The following is a 14,195-nucleotide window of genomic DNA, read 5'->3' on the forward strand; positions in this document are numbered from 1 at the left end:
TAAAGAGAGAAAAGAGATGGCATGGTTGACACAACTGATTAGGATGAAACCGGAGTGAAGTGGGTAAAAATCGGTCAATCGAAAAGGAAACTCGCATCCTGTCAAAACGGAAAAAGAGAAGAAAACACATGGAATTCCAGATATGTAAACTGAATCAAAACAAAGAATGTAAAGCTAACAAAAGAGCAATCCAGAGAAGACACATGGAATACTTAAACATGTACCCTCTCCGTTCACTATTATAAGATGTTCTAACTTTGTTTCTAAATCAAATGTATGTAGACATGTTTTAGTGTGTTTGTTCACTCATTTCAGTCCGTATGTATTCCCTCCATTTCATAAATCTTCTCGTGATTTTAGCTCGAATTTTGAACTAAAACCACGGCAAGAATTATGAATAAGTAGTGCAAATTTAAATGTCCAAAACATCTTGTTATAATAGTGAACGGAGGGATGTAATAGTAAAGGGCTTGCATGGAGAAATATGGTAAATGGCTTGCATGAAAGGGGGGAGGGAGGAATTTTAGGAGCAATTAAATTCAGATTTCAAAGCTCCTGAAATTGCTAGCATGATTTTTTGCACGTAAAAATGACTAGTACTACCCCTCAAGAGGCAGGCAGGGAGACATGGCGCCTGCGAATCATACGCATCGGGCAGGGCAGGGAGTACCCGGAGCATATTTTGTTGAGCCAGTGTAGTGCGGTGGCTGGCTAACAACCATAGAGATGGGGCGTCCTTGTTGCAGGGACAGGCAGATGGACATAGACAGTGGTAACAATCACAGAATTCACAGTTCGTTCGCAGGCAGCACTCTCCTCTGCCAAAAGCAGAAAAAGAAAGGAAAGATTAATAATTGGTTAAAGCAGAGGCACACACCCCCACCTACACACCCAGCACAGCACAGCACCGCATCGATCGTCCTCCTCCTCCATTTGCATTTCCACCCACCACCAAACGCCCCCGTTCCATCCCTCCCTCCCTCCATCCATCCCAAGAACACCACCACCAAGCAAGATCCAAGCCCCAAGATTGGCCTGGCTTTCTCGGAGCAAGAGCAGCATTTGTAGAGATCGGTCGAGCCGCGGCGGTTGGATCGGCGAGGGAGGGAGCGGCGTGCCGGTGGTGGAAGTGGAAGTGGTTGCGCAGGAGTGAGGGTCAAGTTCCCCCGGAGCTTTTCTTTCTCCTTTTTCCTTTTCACCACACACCATCCGCCTGAAACCCATCTCCATCTGAATCCCCCAACTCCATCCATCCATCCTCCGTCCACGGGTAGAGAGACACGGAGAGGGATTGCAGTACAACCCAAGAAACCATGATGGTGGTGTGGCAGGGGCAGGAGCAGGAGGAGGATTGATCGGCGGTGTTGAGACGTAGTAGTGGCCGCTGCTGTTACTCACCGGTCGCCATCCCCTCTTCCCTTTAATCCTTGCTTCACTCCTCCCCTCCCTCCCTCCCTCCCTCCTGCCTTGTCTTATTGCCTTGTTGCAAGACAAGAAAAGAAACCCGGCCGCATTCCCAACAACAGCACATCTTCTTCTCGGCAGCCGCGGTTGGTGCGTCGTCGCGGTTGTGGTGGTGGTGGTTGTTGTTGTATGATCGGTGGCAGCAGCCGAGATGACAATGGAGCACGGCGAGGATTGCTGCGTCAAGGTGGCGGTCCATGCCCGCCCGCTCATCGGCGACGAGAAGCTGCAGGGCTGTAAGGACTGCGTCACCGTCGTCCCCGGCAAGCCGCAGGTACCAGCTTGGGTTGCTTCTCTTTCTTCACTCAATTTACTACTACTAGGTTTTTCCTTCTGTTTTGCTCAGTATGCATGATGGAATGTTTGTGCTTGCGTTTGTGTTGTTTTTAACCTCTCTTTTCTTATTTTTTGGTTTCTTCACTAGCGGCAGTGCGTTTGTGTTGTTTTTTGGCTGCGTTTTTTATTCATTTTGTTCCATAAAATTCAGAGACCGGATTGACATTTTCTGCCGATGTTTGAGGATTTCAGCACCAGATTTCGCCAAGAAATAAATAAAAGAAAATGACTTTCCATCTCCTCTGTTTCTTCTCTCTGTCCGGCTCAAGAACAGCCGAGCTCACGAGAAACCAACCGATCCACCTCAATTTCGGCCATCAAGAACATCTCGAATTCAGCGACGAGAATCTAGGTTGCTTGCTTGCTTCCCCGATTTAGCCCCCCGTGACAGAGATGGGCGGCCTCCCTTTTTCTCTCCTCCTTTTTTCGCCATCCCCTGGAGAAAAGAAATTTCCCCTGTCGGCAGTGCCAGAGTTGTTCATATTACATTTCTGGTGCGGAGTTGCGTCCGAACCTGATGGCGTTCGTGCTCTTCTTTATCTGGGCAGGAATCCTGTCAGCGTCACGCACTTGCACTCCCGGCTGTTTGTTGATCCGGTCCCTTTCAGCTCTCCCAATCCAATTGAAGCTTGTTTGCATTTCTTCTTTGAGAAAGATTTTTATCATTTGTTAATCTCCCAAATTCTGATGGATTGGGTTCTCAGTTCCACCCTGAGCCTGGGTGAGTGAGATCTGGCTTATCTTACTTTTACCCATGTAGTGGTAATATTTTTTATTTCTCCTGTGATTCATCTGCATGCATCTCCAGCTGTCCGTGGCACATTCTTCCTCATCTTTCTTGGCTTTCCCACCAATCCCACCTTGATCTCTCTCTCTCTCTCTCTCTCTCTCTCTCTCTCTCTCTCTCTCTTTGTGTGTGTGTGTGTGATATTTCTTTTTCGGTGAGGCGTTTTTCGGGTCAAGAATCAAGGATAGTTGGATGGAAAGTGACTTTCTTTCCGCCCAAGTCTTTATTACTAGCGTTAGCAAGGCAATGATGAGATGCTGTTGTGGTAGTAGTAACTTGAACCTTTTTCTGTTGCTGAATGAATGAATGCAGGTCCAGATCGGCACCCACTCCTTCACCTTCGACCATGTATACGGCAGCTCCGGGACGCCGTCGACGGCCATGTTCGACGAGTGCGTGGCGCCGCTGGTGGAGGGCCTCTTCCAGGGCTACAACGCCACCGTGCTCGCCTACGGCCAGGTCAGTCAATCATTCATTTTTTTCCATCCCAGTCCCATGTGCCATTCATTCAGAGCAAAGACCCATATGATATGATACCTGGACCACCACGTTGGGGGGTGGCAAAAAGCCAGCAGCACATCATGTGGCGCTGCCGGAGCTGCAAACCCTTTTCTTCCAGTCCAGCTCACCTGCTTCTGCCATTATGGGGCTTCCTTGCTTGCCCCCACAAGCAAAACCCCAAGCAAATGTCGATTGTTCCTTTGGCAATTTATTTACGGTGGAGTTGAAATGATAAAATCCCGCGAAATGCTGGTCATTTCATTTCAGGTCTGAACTGTTTTCTTTTTTTTTTTTCTTTTTCTTTTGACAGACGGGCTCGGGGAAGACGTACACCATGGGGACGGCGTGCAAGGAGGGGACGCACGTCGGGATCATTCCGCGAGCCATGGCGGCATTGTTCGACAAGATCGAGAAGCTGAAAAATCAAGTGGACTTCCAGCTACGTGTTTCCTTCATCGAGGTAAACACATGGGAAGCAATGCTCGAACCTGATCAAATGCAGTTGCCTGTCTGAACTGACAGACAGTCCCCTGGAGAATTTATTTTGAGTATGCTAAACACTTGTCTTGGACAGATCCTGAAAGAAGAGGTGCGGGATTTGCTTGACCCTGCTACTGTTGCTGCTGGCAAAGTTGAGAATGGCAATGGGCACGCCGGGAAGTTGTCGGTGCCGGGGAAACCTCCGGTGCAGATTCGGGAGGGGTCAAACGGGGTCATTACCCTGTCGGGGTCGACCGAAGTGCATGTCACAACTCAGAAGGAAATGACCACATGCCTTGAACAAGGTTCGCTGAGTCGCGCCACTGGGAGCACCAACATGAACAACCAATCAAGGTTAGCAACATTGGCACAATCATCACCATCTTTTAAAAGATGAAGCCTTTTAATCACCCTCACTCATAACTGATTTGATTTGATGTGATGAAGAAAAACAAGTAAACATCATTCAGATTAGACACACGCAATCAGTGCTGGATACAGTTTCAGATTAGAGAATTATTCATGTTGTTTTAATCAACTTTATGCTTTTCTTTGTTTCGGCATGTAATAGTCGTTCCCATGCCATCTTCACAATCACATTGGAGCAGATGCGCAAAGCAGACCCCATTATGGCATCAGATGGAATGCCTATTGAAGAGATGAATGACGATTATCTATGTGCCAAGCTCCACTTGGTAGATCTTGCGGGGTCGGAACGGGCCAAGAGAACTGGTTCAGATGGCCTTCGGTTCAAGGAAGGTGTGTATTTCGCATGTTTTTTCGTTTCAGAATGCATGATCTCGTCCCCAGACTAAAGGTAATGTGTGCCTCATGTCACCAGGTGTTCACATCAACAGAGGACTTCTGGCCCTTGGCAACGTCATAAGTGCTCTTGGAGATGAGAAAAAGAGGAAAGAAGGTGCACATGTACCTTACCGGGACAGCAAACTCACTCGCCTTCTGCAGGTTATATTCTTCTCATGCAACTGAACAGATGTGGCCTTTAAGTGCCATTGATTTCATAGCTATGTTCTGTTAAATAGGATCAGGTCAACTGCTGCTTCAGCATCAGATGTGGTTTACTATATTATCTTTTGTCCTAATACTAACTACTTCTTATCCATTTCTGTTTTGTGAACAGGACTCACTCGGTGGAAACAGCAAGACTGTCATGATAGGTAACTCATTTTACTGGATACCACTTAATTTCTTATTCTTAATGTTTACAACAATAAGTGCCGATCTCCCACAATATCTAAAATTCTGTAAAAATTCCAGAAATGGCATATCAAGGTTCAAAATGTATCATCTTCAGTTCCTTTACTCGGATGTATGAATCCCATGATATGATTTAGTCATTTCATTTAATTTATTTGAAAGAAAAGACATGTTCTTATATATGGTCGTTAAGCTTATATTTTACTAACTGGCCCTACTGAACTTACATTGAACTGACATATCTATATTCTCTCCTGCAGCCTGTATTAGTCCAGCAGATATTAATGCTGAAGAAACACTGAACACATTGAAATACGCCAACCGGGCACGTAATATTCAGAACAAGCCAATTGTGAGTTTGTCATCTTTAACCTCCCTAGAAACATATCAAACTACCTACACTTTCTTTATTAAATTGATAAGCTTTTCTCCGTGATGGTTACTTGACTTTTTGCTATTTGCTTCCCTGATTTCCAGGTCAACAGGAATCCTATTGCTGATGAGATGAAAAGGATGCGCCAGCAACTCGAGTACTTGCAAGCAGAGCTAGTTTTAGCTCGCGGAGGAGGAGTAGGATCAGATGATGTTCAGGTAAATGTTTTACAATCTGTTTGCAATGTCATCGGCAAAATTTAGACTGTAGAATGCAATCACTCACACTAAGAATTGGGATAACAAGATATCAATTTTCAGGGTCTCAGGGAAAGGATCTCATGGCTTGAACACACAAATGAAGACCTTTGCCGGGAGCTTTATGGCCTTCGCAACCATGTTCACAGTGATCCATGCGAACCTGAACTACATGTATGTCAATTACTTCTTAAGTGTGTTTTTGGAAATTTTACATTTGTGAACAATGATATACTTGCACTTCCACTGCTCCTTTCACACTATATGTATGTTCTCACAAAGGGAAAACAAGAAACAACATAACATATTGTCTACTACTTTGTTTTCCATGTAGTTGCACTTGAAATGTTATAGCTAGACCATATGTATCTCACTTGTTTTGCTTTTTGTTTCAGAAAACTGTAAGTGGCTACACCAAAGGTGAAGGGCTCAAACGAAGCTTGCAAAGTACGGAGCCATTTGATGTCCTTATGACTGATTCTGTACGAGGTAATCTTAGAATCTTGTAGTTCTTTGGTTGCTTCTCAAACCATGACTAAATCTGAAATTTATCTTTGTTTTCTTGCTATGCTTGTATGACACTAATTGTCCCTACCTGCAGAAGGCAACCCTAAAGATATTGACGATGAAGTAGCCAAAGAATGGGAACACACAATGCTGCAGGATAGCTTAGGCAAAGAGTTGAATGAATTAAACAAACAACTGGAGAAAAAGGAGGTATGCAACGTGGACACTGAAAACTATTTCACCATGTAAATAAAAAACCATTTAAAAATCAATAAAATGTATACGAGTTAATGTGCACGCACATATGTGCATTCACTCCCCAACCCTTTGTTTTGTGGCCTTCTGTTCTATACTAGGATCAGCGGCAAAGCCAACCCTGTCCTTGGTAAAGTTGATTTCGAAATGCATGATTCATGAGGTTGTGAAGGTCATTAATTGTGTGCCAATGATTACTATATTAACTTGAATGAGCAACACATCATACATACATTATTCTGATCTGTTTCCTGAGTTAACTTTACTCTTGCATTCTGATTATGCTTGCCAATAACCTTACCACAAATTTGTCCCGAACACTTTGCAGTCTGAGATGAAAGGGTATGGACATGATACTGTTGCACTTAAGCAACACTTTGGAAAGAAACTTATGGAACTTGAAGAAGAGAAAAGAGCTGTACAGGTTTGTCATAAAATCTTCAAACTACTATACTCAGTCAAAAACAGTTGCATATCCAGTTATCCACGAAAAATGCTAATCTTACAAGGAAATTTGAACACGTTTCAGAAAGAGAGGGACAGGTTGTTGGCTGAAGTTGAAAGCCTAAATGCAGATGGGCAGACACATAAGGTGCGAGATGCCCAACTGCAAAAACTTAAAACCTTTGAAGCACAGGTAAATGGTTCTTCTTAATGTGTTCTAGTAAATTTCACAATCTAGTACATGTTAGTCATAAAATACCGGACCTGCAGATTCTAGAACTCAAGAAAAAGCAGGAGAGCCAAGTTCAACTTCTGAAAGAAAAGCAGAAGAGTGATGAAGCTGCTAAGAAACTGCAAGAAGAAATCCATTTTATAAAGTCACAGAAGGTTGCCTTTCCCTTGTCAGCTTGTCTGTGATAACTGCATCATTTTCTACATCATTTCTATGTATTGTTAATAATACTTCATTCATATTAATGCAATCTTTTATGGTTTCAGGTTCAACTACAACACAAGATCAAACAAGAAGCAGAACAGTTCCGGCAATGGAAGGCTTCCCGTGAAAAAGAACTTTTGCAGGTATGGATAGTTCGTTGCATAGTTAGTGCAAATACTGCAGAATTACTGTGTGGCAGATTGTAGTTCAATCCAAATGTGGGCCATGTAACAATGATGAGCATTTTTATCATAGCTTACTTAGATATCCATGCTTCTCTTTGTTTGCAGGGGCACCCTAGCACATGAACAAACGTATTTTCAGAAATGATTTACTTCTAATCTTATAATATGGCCTTTAAACGTTGAATAAGATTACGTTAGATATTTAGAGTTGGTATGCGTGCAGTGTTTATGATGCTTCTGTTGTAATATTTTTATAGATTGAATCGGGCATTCCAGAGATCATTTTGAGAAGCATGGTTTTCATTCTGTTTCCTATATGCAGTTGCGGAAGGAGGGACGAAGAAATGAGTATGAACGCCACAAACTTCAAGCACTTACTCAGAGGCAAAAATTGGTAAGTTTGGCAAGTGATGTCCCTTCAAGACTGATAAATGTCAAAACCAAGAAATACGATGAAGGACATAACTAGCAAAAGGCTCTTTATATACTGCCTCTGATCCATAATAAGTGTTGGAGTTTTGAACTGAGGTTGAACCTTAGTTCAAAGCTGCGACACTTATTTTGGATTGGAGAGAGTATTATATATCAGTTTAATAACAATACAGCACTTTTTGTATTATAGGTTCTTCAAAGGAAGACTGAAGAAGCTGCCATGGCTACCAAAAGGCTGAAAGAGATACTTGAAGCTCGGAAATCTTCAGGGCGTGATAATTCAGGTACCTCTCTCAGTCTCTCTGCATCATGACATTATTATTTGCAGCATAATTAATACTTCCTATCTAACAACACTCCAATGTTCTTCTTTCCTCCAAAAATAGCTGGCATGAATGGCACTTCTCCTGGCTCTCATGTAAGATTTTATTCATACTTTCCCTACAAATTCCGATGTTTATTTCGCACATACCCCTCAACATATTCTTTTGTAAAACAGATGAGTGAGAAATCGTTGCAAAAGTGGCTAGATCAAGAGTTAGAAGTCATGGTTCATGTCCACGAAGTCCGAAACGAATACGAGAAACAGTCTCAATTGTATGTGTTGTGTGGTTCATTTTTTCTACGCAATTGTTTATTGCAGATACAGTTTACATTTTTTTGCATAAATTATGACTATTTCAAAATAACATGGTTTTAAAGGCGTGCTTTACTTGGCGAGGAGCTTGCCATTTTGAAGAAAGAAGATGCTAGTCCACCAAGAGGGAAGAATGGAAACTCAAGGTAATTGTTCTCTCCTTGTTTTCTTATGTACTCAAGGTATCTTTCCATCACATAATCTATTTATTATCACAGTAGTTAAGCCCATGTAAAATAAGTTTCCTGTTACTGTGTCCAGATCTACAATCTAATTTCTTGTAAATACGATTGAACATATTTAGTTCGCAATTTCCCATACTGTATTCAGGACTTCTAAATGGCCATGCATGTCTTGACTGCTACTCTTTTTCGCAGGACAAATACCTTGTCACCAAATGCCCGACAAGCTAGGATAGCATCACTTGAGAGCATGGTCACAATCTCTTCAAATACTCTTGTCGCGATGGCTTCTCAACTTTCAGAGGCTGAGGAAAGAGAGCGTGCTTTCTCGGGGCGTGGTCGTTGGAATCAGTTGCGGTCAATGGGAGAAGCAAAGAGTTTGCTGCAGTACATCTTTAGTGTGGCTGCGGATGCAAGGTTATTATGGCATCTTCATGGTTTCATACTATGGCATCAACTTCTGTGAAGGAAACAAAATATCATCCATCATCCATACTGCTTAGACTTCATCATTTGTACACCCTGAAACTAAAGATACCCTTCTTTTCTATTCCCTCTGTAAACTAATATAAGAGCGTTTAGATCACTAAAATAGTGATCTAAACGCTCTTATATTAGTTTACGGAGGGAGTAAGAGATAGCTGATAGTAAATCCAAACTTAAAATTTTGGTTTATCATTTTCTTTCAAGAGTTGCAATACGTCATGGATGAATGAAACAGAGACACTTAGCCTATTTGTGATTCTTTTTCCTTCTGAAAGTTCGATTCTTTCGGAGCCAACTCCATTAATATATTATCTTGAAACAAAGAGTGATATTCTCTTTGTTGCTGAAAACAGATGTGAAGTAAGGGAAAAAGAAATTGAGATCAAGGAAATGAAGGAGCAAATGACAGAGCTTGTGGGCATCTTTCGACACAGTGAATCACGCAGGAAGGAACTTGAAAAGCAGAGCAAGCAGAAAGAGCAGACAGCTCCCATGGCTACTACACCTCCGGTGCGATTTCTCACAGCTTGCAACCATATGAATCCTTGAAACCATACATTTGATTAATGAACAGCATGGATAAACATCTACTCCCTTTTGTCCCAAATATAAATAATTTTTAGATTCTACTCCCTCCGTCCGAAAATACTTGTCATCCAAATGGATAAAAATGGATGTATCTAGAACTAAAATACGTCTAGATACATCTTCTTTTATCCATTTTGATGACAACTATTTCTGGACGGAGGGAGTATTTCTATAGCAGTCCAACATTTTCAGATTTTACCACCAATACAGAGAGAATTGTCGACATTAACAACAACAACAAATTGATACTAGTAGGACCATAATGAAATATAATTTAATAATATACAATCATCTATTTTAAAAGAAGCATCTTTTCAAATAATTCGTTGGTAATGTGTCCAAGACGATCTACATTTAGGGTCAGACTGACTCTAACACAGCTTAGAGTTTTCAGGAAAAAAAACACAATTGCTACAAGACATGGGACCTGATTTTGATCATGGACATTCGACATATAGCATGCAATTTTTAATGAATTTCCATAAACCTTGTAGGGAAGCGTAAATGGCTCCGCCAAGCACACTGCAGATGACTCCAACACGCCACTATCGCCGGTTGCAGTTCCCGCACAGAAGCAGCTGAAGTACTCTGCTGGAATTGTAAATAGCCCCAGCAAAGGCGTAGCTGCATTGAACAAACAACTCAAGGTTTTACATCTCACAGTCTGATAGCTCCTTTTGCCTTGCCATGTCTCTCTGTCTCATATACATTCCTGGTTGATGATCTTCAATGCAGATGGTTCCTATTGCGCAGTTGCCTGTCGGCAAGAAGGCTTCGATATCAGGGCAATCAGGGAAACTCTGGAGATGGAAAAGGAGCCACCACCAGTGGCTACTGCAGTTCAAGTGGAAGTGGCAAAAGCCCTGGAAACTGTCGGAAATGATCCGCCACAGCGACGAAACGATCACGAGGGCCAGGCCCAGACCCCAGCTACTTATCACTCATAAACCTCGGAAAGTGATGTGAAACAGGCTTCTCTTTTTTCTCCGGCTTCACATTGACTGACACGGTTGGTTCGCAGACCTACACAGCTAACAATGCAGCTAAAGGCTTGATGGGATCTCCTTCGTGCTTCGTTTTTACCTAGCCACGGGATCGACAAGTATATGTTCTTCATAGGGTGACCTGTCTTTGGGTGTAAATTTCCTGTGCCTATAAAGTGAGATGTGAATGTAGAGGTGGTGGAGTTAGTGAGTGAGTGAGTGGCCACCATTCTTCCTGGAAGAAGTGAGCGCAAGGTTTCATGTTTCAGCCATCCTTGGTCTCACTGGAGCGATGCCAACAGTTGGTGTGCTCTTCTACATAAAGATTTGCAAGAAGGATGGTGGAAGTTGGATGCCTTGTGCTTGTTTCCTTTATAGTATTATTTTCTGTATGTTGGTACTGAAAGTGGCAAGTCGAATGACTCTGGTTTGGTTTGTTAGGAATTATATTGATCTGACACAGCAACTTGTGCCCCTGTATTTGTCGCCTCTTGCGTTGTGCTGTGCATCGGCGATGTTACGAGTTATTACAGGTTACATTCGACCAAACCTTCCTAAAAATGATAGGAATGAGCGACAATGTACTGCAACTTCGCTTATTGTTCAGTCAACGTACACTGATGTTCAGAGAACACACACACAGAAGAAAAAATAGTTGCAGAAAGGGACCAAGAAAAGACATAGATTGCTCTATAAACTTCTAAAGTAAAATGGCTGCGTGCGTCAAATCCTTGTATGCTGCAAAAGGGAAACTGAAACCGTCTATTGCAACTCGTTATGTCAACGCATGCGTCTGAGTCCAGCATGTCAGTGACACAAGGCGAGCTTACATAACTTTACAGTGGAATACTGGGATTTATATGATCCCATCGAGGAATTAAGGCAGTGGTTAAATATCAAAGTAGGATGGGAAAGGAGTAGGATGGGAAAGGAGGAATTCTCGACGGAGAGCAATTTGCAATAGCATTCTACTTGATGCTCTGCAGCGACTGGAAGACATCATTCCGTCGTAGTCTAGGTGGTTAGGATACTCGGCTCTCACCTGAGAGACCCGGGTTCATTTCCCGGCGACGGAAATCTATTTTTTGAAGCTTTTTTTGAAGTAAACAACAAGCTTACTAGTAGGTACTATGAAGAAACTCACTCCAAGTAAGAGATCAATCAATAATGTTCAAACATCTTTTCCCTATCAAAATATTCATAGTAATTCACACGGTTGAGTAATAGCCAAGACAATCGAAGCTAGGAGCCTAGGACATTTTAGTACTTATTACTGGCAGCATCGATGTTGTTCTTAGAGCATCTCCAACAACCGCGCTAAGCGCCGCGCGCAAAAAACCTGTTTACCGCGCACGCTTCGGTATGTTTAGCGCGGCCACCAGCGTTGGCTCCAGCAGCCGCGCTATCCAGCAGCGCGCGCGCCGCTCCAGCAGCGCGCAAAAATATAACGCGCGCGACTCGTCGGGCATTTAACATATATGATATTTTGGACATAAAATGAGTTTGAAACATTCATCAAAATGCAATGAACATGTAAAATTTGACACAAACAAGTTGATGAATAAAAGTTCATGCCCACAAGTTCATCCAACCAAATTCAAATGCAAACTAAAGTTCAAGACATAAATGAAAGACACATCAATCATCTTTCTCGTCTTCGTCCTCATCTTCCGAAGACGATTCTTCCGCCTCCGAAGATGAATCTTCCTCCCTCTCCTCATCACGCACCGCATCACGTGAAGCTCCAACGGTGTTGCCAAGATCTTCAACGACATTTTCATGGGAATGTGTGTGAGAAGGCACATCGAAAGACATTCCACCCATGGCGGCCGGAGGTGCACCCATGCCTCCCATGAGAGAAGCAAAACTCATGCCTCCCATGGCAGCCATAGCGTCGGAGGGTGCTCCAAAGCCACCCATGCCTCCCATGACGGCCGGAGATGCACCCATGCCTCCAATGACAGCTGGAGGTGCACCCATGCCTCCCATGGCTCCGAAGCCACCCATGCCTCCCATGGCGCCAAGGCCACCGCCACCCATGCCGCCAAGGCCACCGCCACTCATGCAGATCATGGCTCTTTTTTGGATCAACACTTCTTCACGGGCAAGATTGACATATTCCTTTTGCGCTTCATTGAGGTTGGATGTGTCAAAGAAGAACAAGTGTTTCTCCCATTCCAACAATCTAGTTCGCTCCTCATTGCTCACCTTCCTCTCCTCCAAAGCCACCTTCCTCTCCTCGGCCACCACCCTTCTCTCCTCGGCCGCCAACCTCCTTTCCTCGGCCGCGGCATCTTGGTTCCTTGCCATTTTCCTCACCTCGTTGGCTTCTCTTCTTGCGTTGACAATTGCTTCCATAGCATTTTTGAGCTCATCATCTCCTTTCCTCTTCTTCTTTTCAGTTTTGTCTTTCTTGCACCCATCCGGTCGTTTTGGCTTCGAGTATGAAACCGAGTTGGGTGTGGGGCTTCTCTTGCCGTCATCACTTGATACATCATCCTCCTCCTCATCATCATTCAACTCAATTGCTCGCTTGCGTTTGTTGCTCAAATGCAAATCATCCAAACCATCACGCTTCTTCCATTTCTCATCATCCTTCAACACTTCATAGCAATGAGGCAAGGTAAAGATCCTGCCTTTCTTGATCTTCCCCTTCTTGGTTGTCCTCGTCTCTTCTTTGAACAAGTTTTGTGCAATGTTGTACTACAAGAAAAACAAAACAAGTTAGCACTTCGGTCACCAAAAACAAGTATGATGAACATATATGAGATGCCACTTACTTGATCATCCTCATTTGTGCCACTTGGGTTAATCTTGTCAACTTCCTTTTGTGCGGCCGCCCACTTTTGACAATCCGAGTTGATTGTCGACCATCGGGACCGAAGTGATCTCTCGGAGCGGTCAATTCCACTCACGTTGTGAGCATCAAAGTGTTCTTTCATTCGCCCCCAATACACGTCTCTAATTTGATCACCTCCAATGGATGGATCCCTCGACACTTGCAAATAAGTATAGCATAGTAACTTGTCATCGTTGGTGGTGTAATTGCCCGCTCTTCCTTTCGGCGCCTCGACAATGCCCTCACCCTCCTCGTCCACCTCAAACTCATGGTCTTCAAAATGGATGTCATTGGTTTGAGACCAATGCGAATTATTGGACCCAACACCCATAGTTGACATGTATGCATCATCGTTGAGACTACAAAGTTTTTTGAACAATGCAAATAAGCTATCTATATGTGATGATGCATTGAAAAAATAACAAGAAAAGAAAAGTTGGAAATTTTTTCACCTTGGGGGCATTTCGTAGAACACGTGGTGCGCGTCGGCAGCCGGCTCAACGAGTGAGCTCGCCGGCACTTCGGTAGCCGCCGCGGCCGTCGAACGCCCTGCAAGCTTCTTTCCCCTCGCCTTCGTGCTGCCGGAGCCGTCCACCGCCTTGTTCTTCTTCGCGGATGTTTTGCCCTTCTTCGGCTGCGCCGCATTGGGGACCTTCGACGGTGCGGCGACGACACAGGAGGGCGCCGGCGCGACGCCACCCGGCGCCGTGGTCATCCGCGGCGGCAAGAAGAGGCTGCGCGCGAGGCCGACGCTCGGGGGAGCTCCGGCAGTGGCGACGCCAACGCTCCCTGTGCTAGGGTTTCC

The 14,195-nt window shown here is 43.8% G+C and overlaps 1 protein-coding gene and 1 non-coding gene across 3 annotated transcripts; both read left to right on the top strand.

The window, feature by feature from the left end:
• The first annotated feature begins 882 nt into the window (after positions 1-882).
• LOC119308608 (kinesin-like protein KIN-4A) lies at positions 883-11,031 on the top strand. Of its 2 annotated transcripts, none has more exons than XM_037584737.1 (25): positions 883-1,738; positions 2,900-3,046; positions 3,399-3,548; positions 3,663-3,922; positions 4,140-4,327; positions 4,410-4,534; positions 4,710-4,746; positions 5,047-5,138; positions 5,264-5,377; positions 5,480-5,590; positions 5,812-5,905; positions 6,021-6,133; positions 6,507-6,602; positions 6,708-6,815; positions 6,893-7,009; positions 7,121-7,201; positions 7,566-7,637; positions 7,866-7,959; positions 8,062-8,093; positions 8,175-8,272; positions 8,378-8,458; positions 8,690-8,911; positions 9,334-9,490; positions 10,063-10,215; positions 10,304-11,031. In XM_037584737.1, exons 1-25 carry the CDS (start codon positions 1,616-1,618, stop codon positions 10,532-10,534), a joined length of 3,096 nt encoding a protein of 1,031 aa, XP_037440634.1. In that variant the 5' UTR covers positions 883-1,615; the 3' UTR covers positions 10,535-11,031. The 2 variants fall into 2 exon arrangements, with proteins under 2 accessions (XP_037440634.1, XP_037440633.1); XM_037584736.1 differs by having other exon boundaries at positions 884-1,738; positions 6,018-6,133.
• Positions 11,032-11,554: 523 nt separating this feature from the next.
• TRNAE-CUC lies at positions 11,555-11,627 on the top strand. The gene has a single exon. It is a non-coding gene; the product is annotated as a tRNA-Glu (tRNA).
• The last annotated feature ends 2,568 nt before the right edge of the window (positions 11,628-14,195 follow it).

The sequence above is a fragment of the Triticum dicoccoides genome, chromosome 5B (genome assembly GCF_002162155.2).
Source record: "Triticum dicoccoides isolate Atlit2015 ecotype Zavitan chromosome 5B, WEW_v2.0, whole genome shotgun sequence".
Lineage (NCBI taxonomy): Eukaryota > Viridiplantae > Streptophyta > Magnoliopsida > Poales > Poaceae > Triticum > Triticum dicoccoides.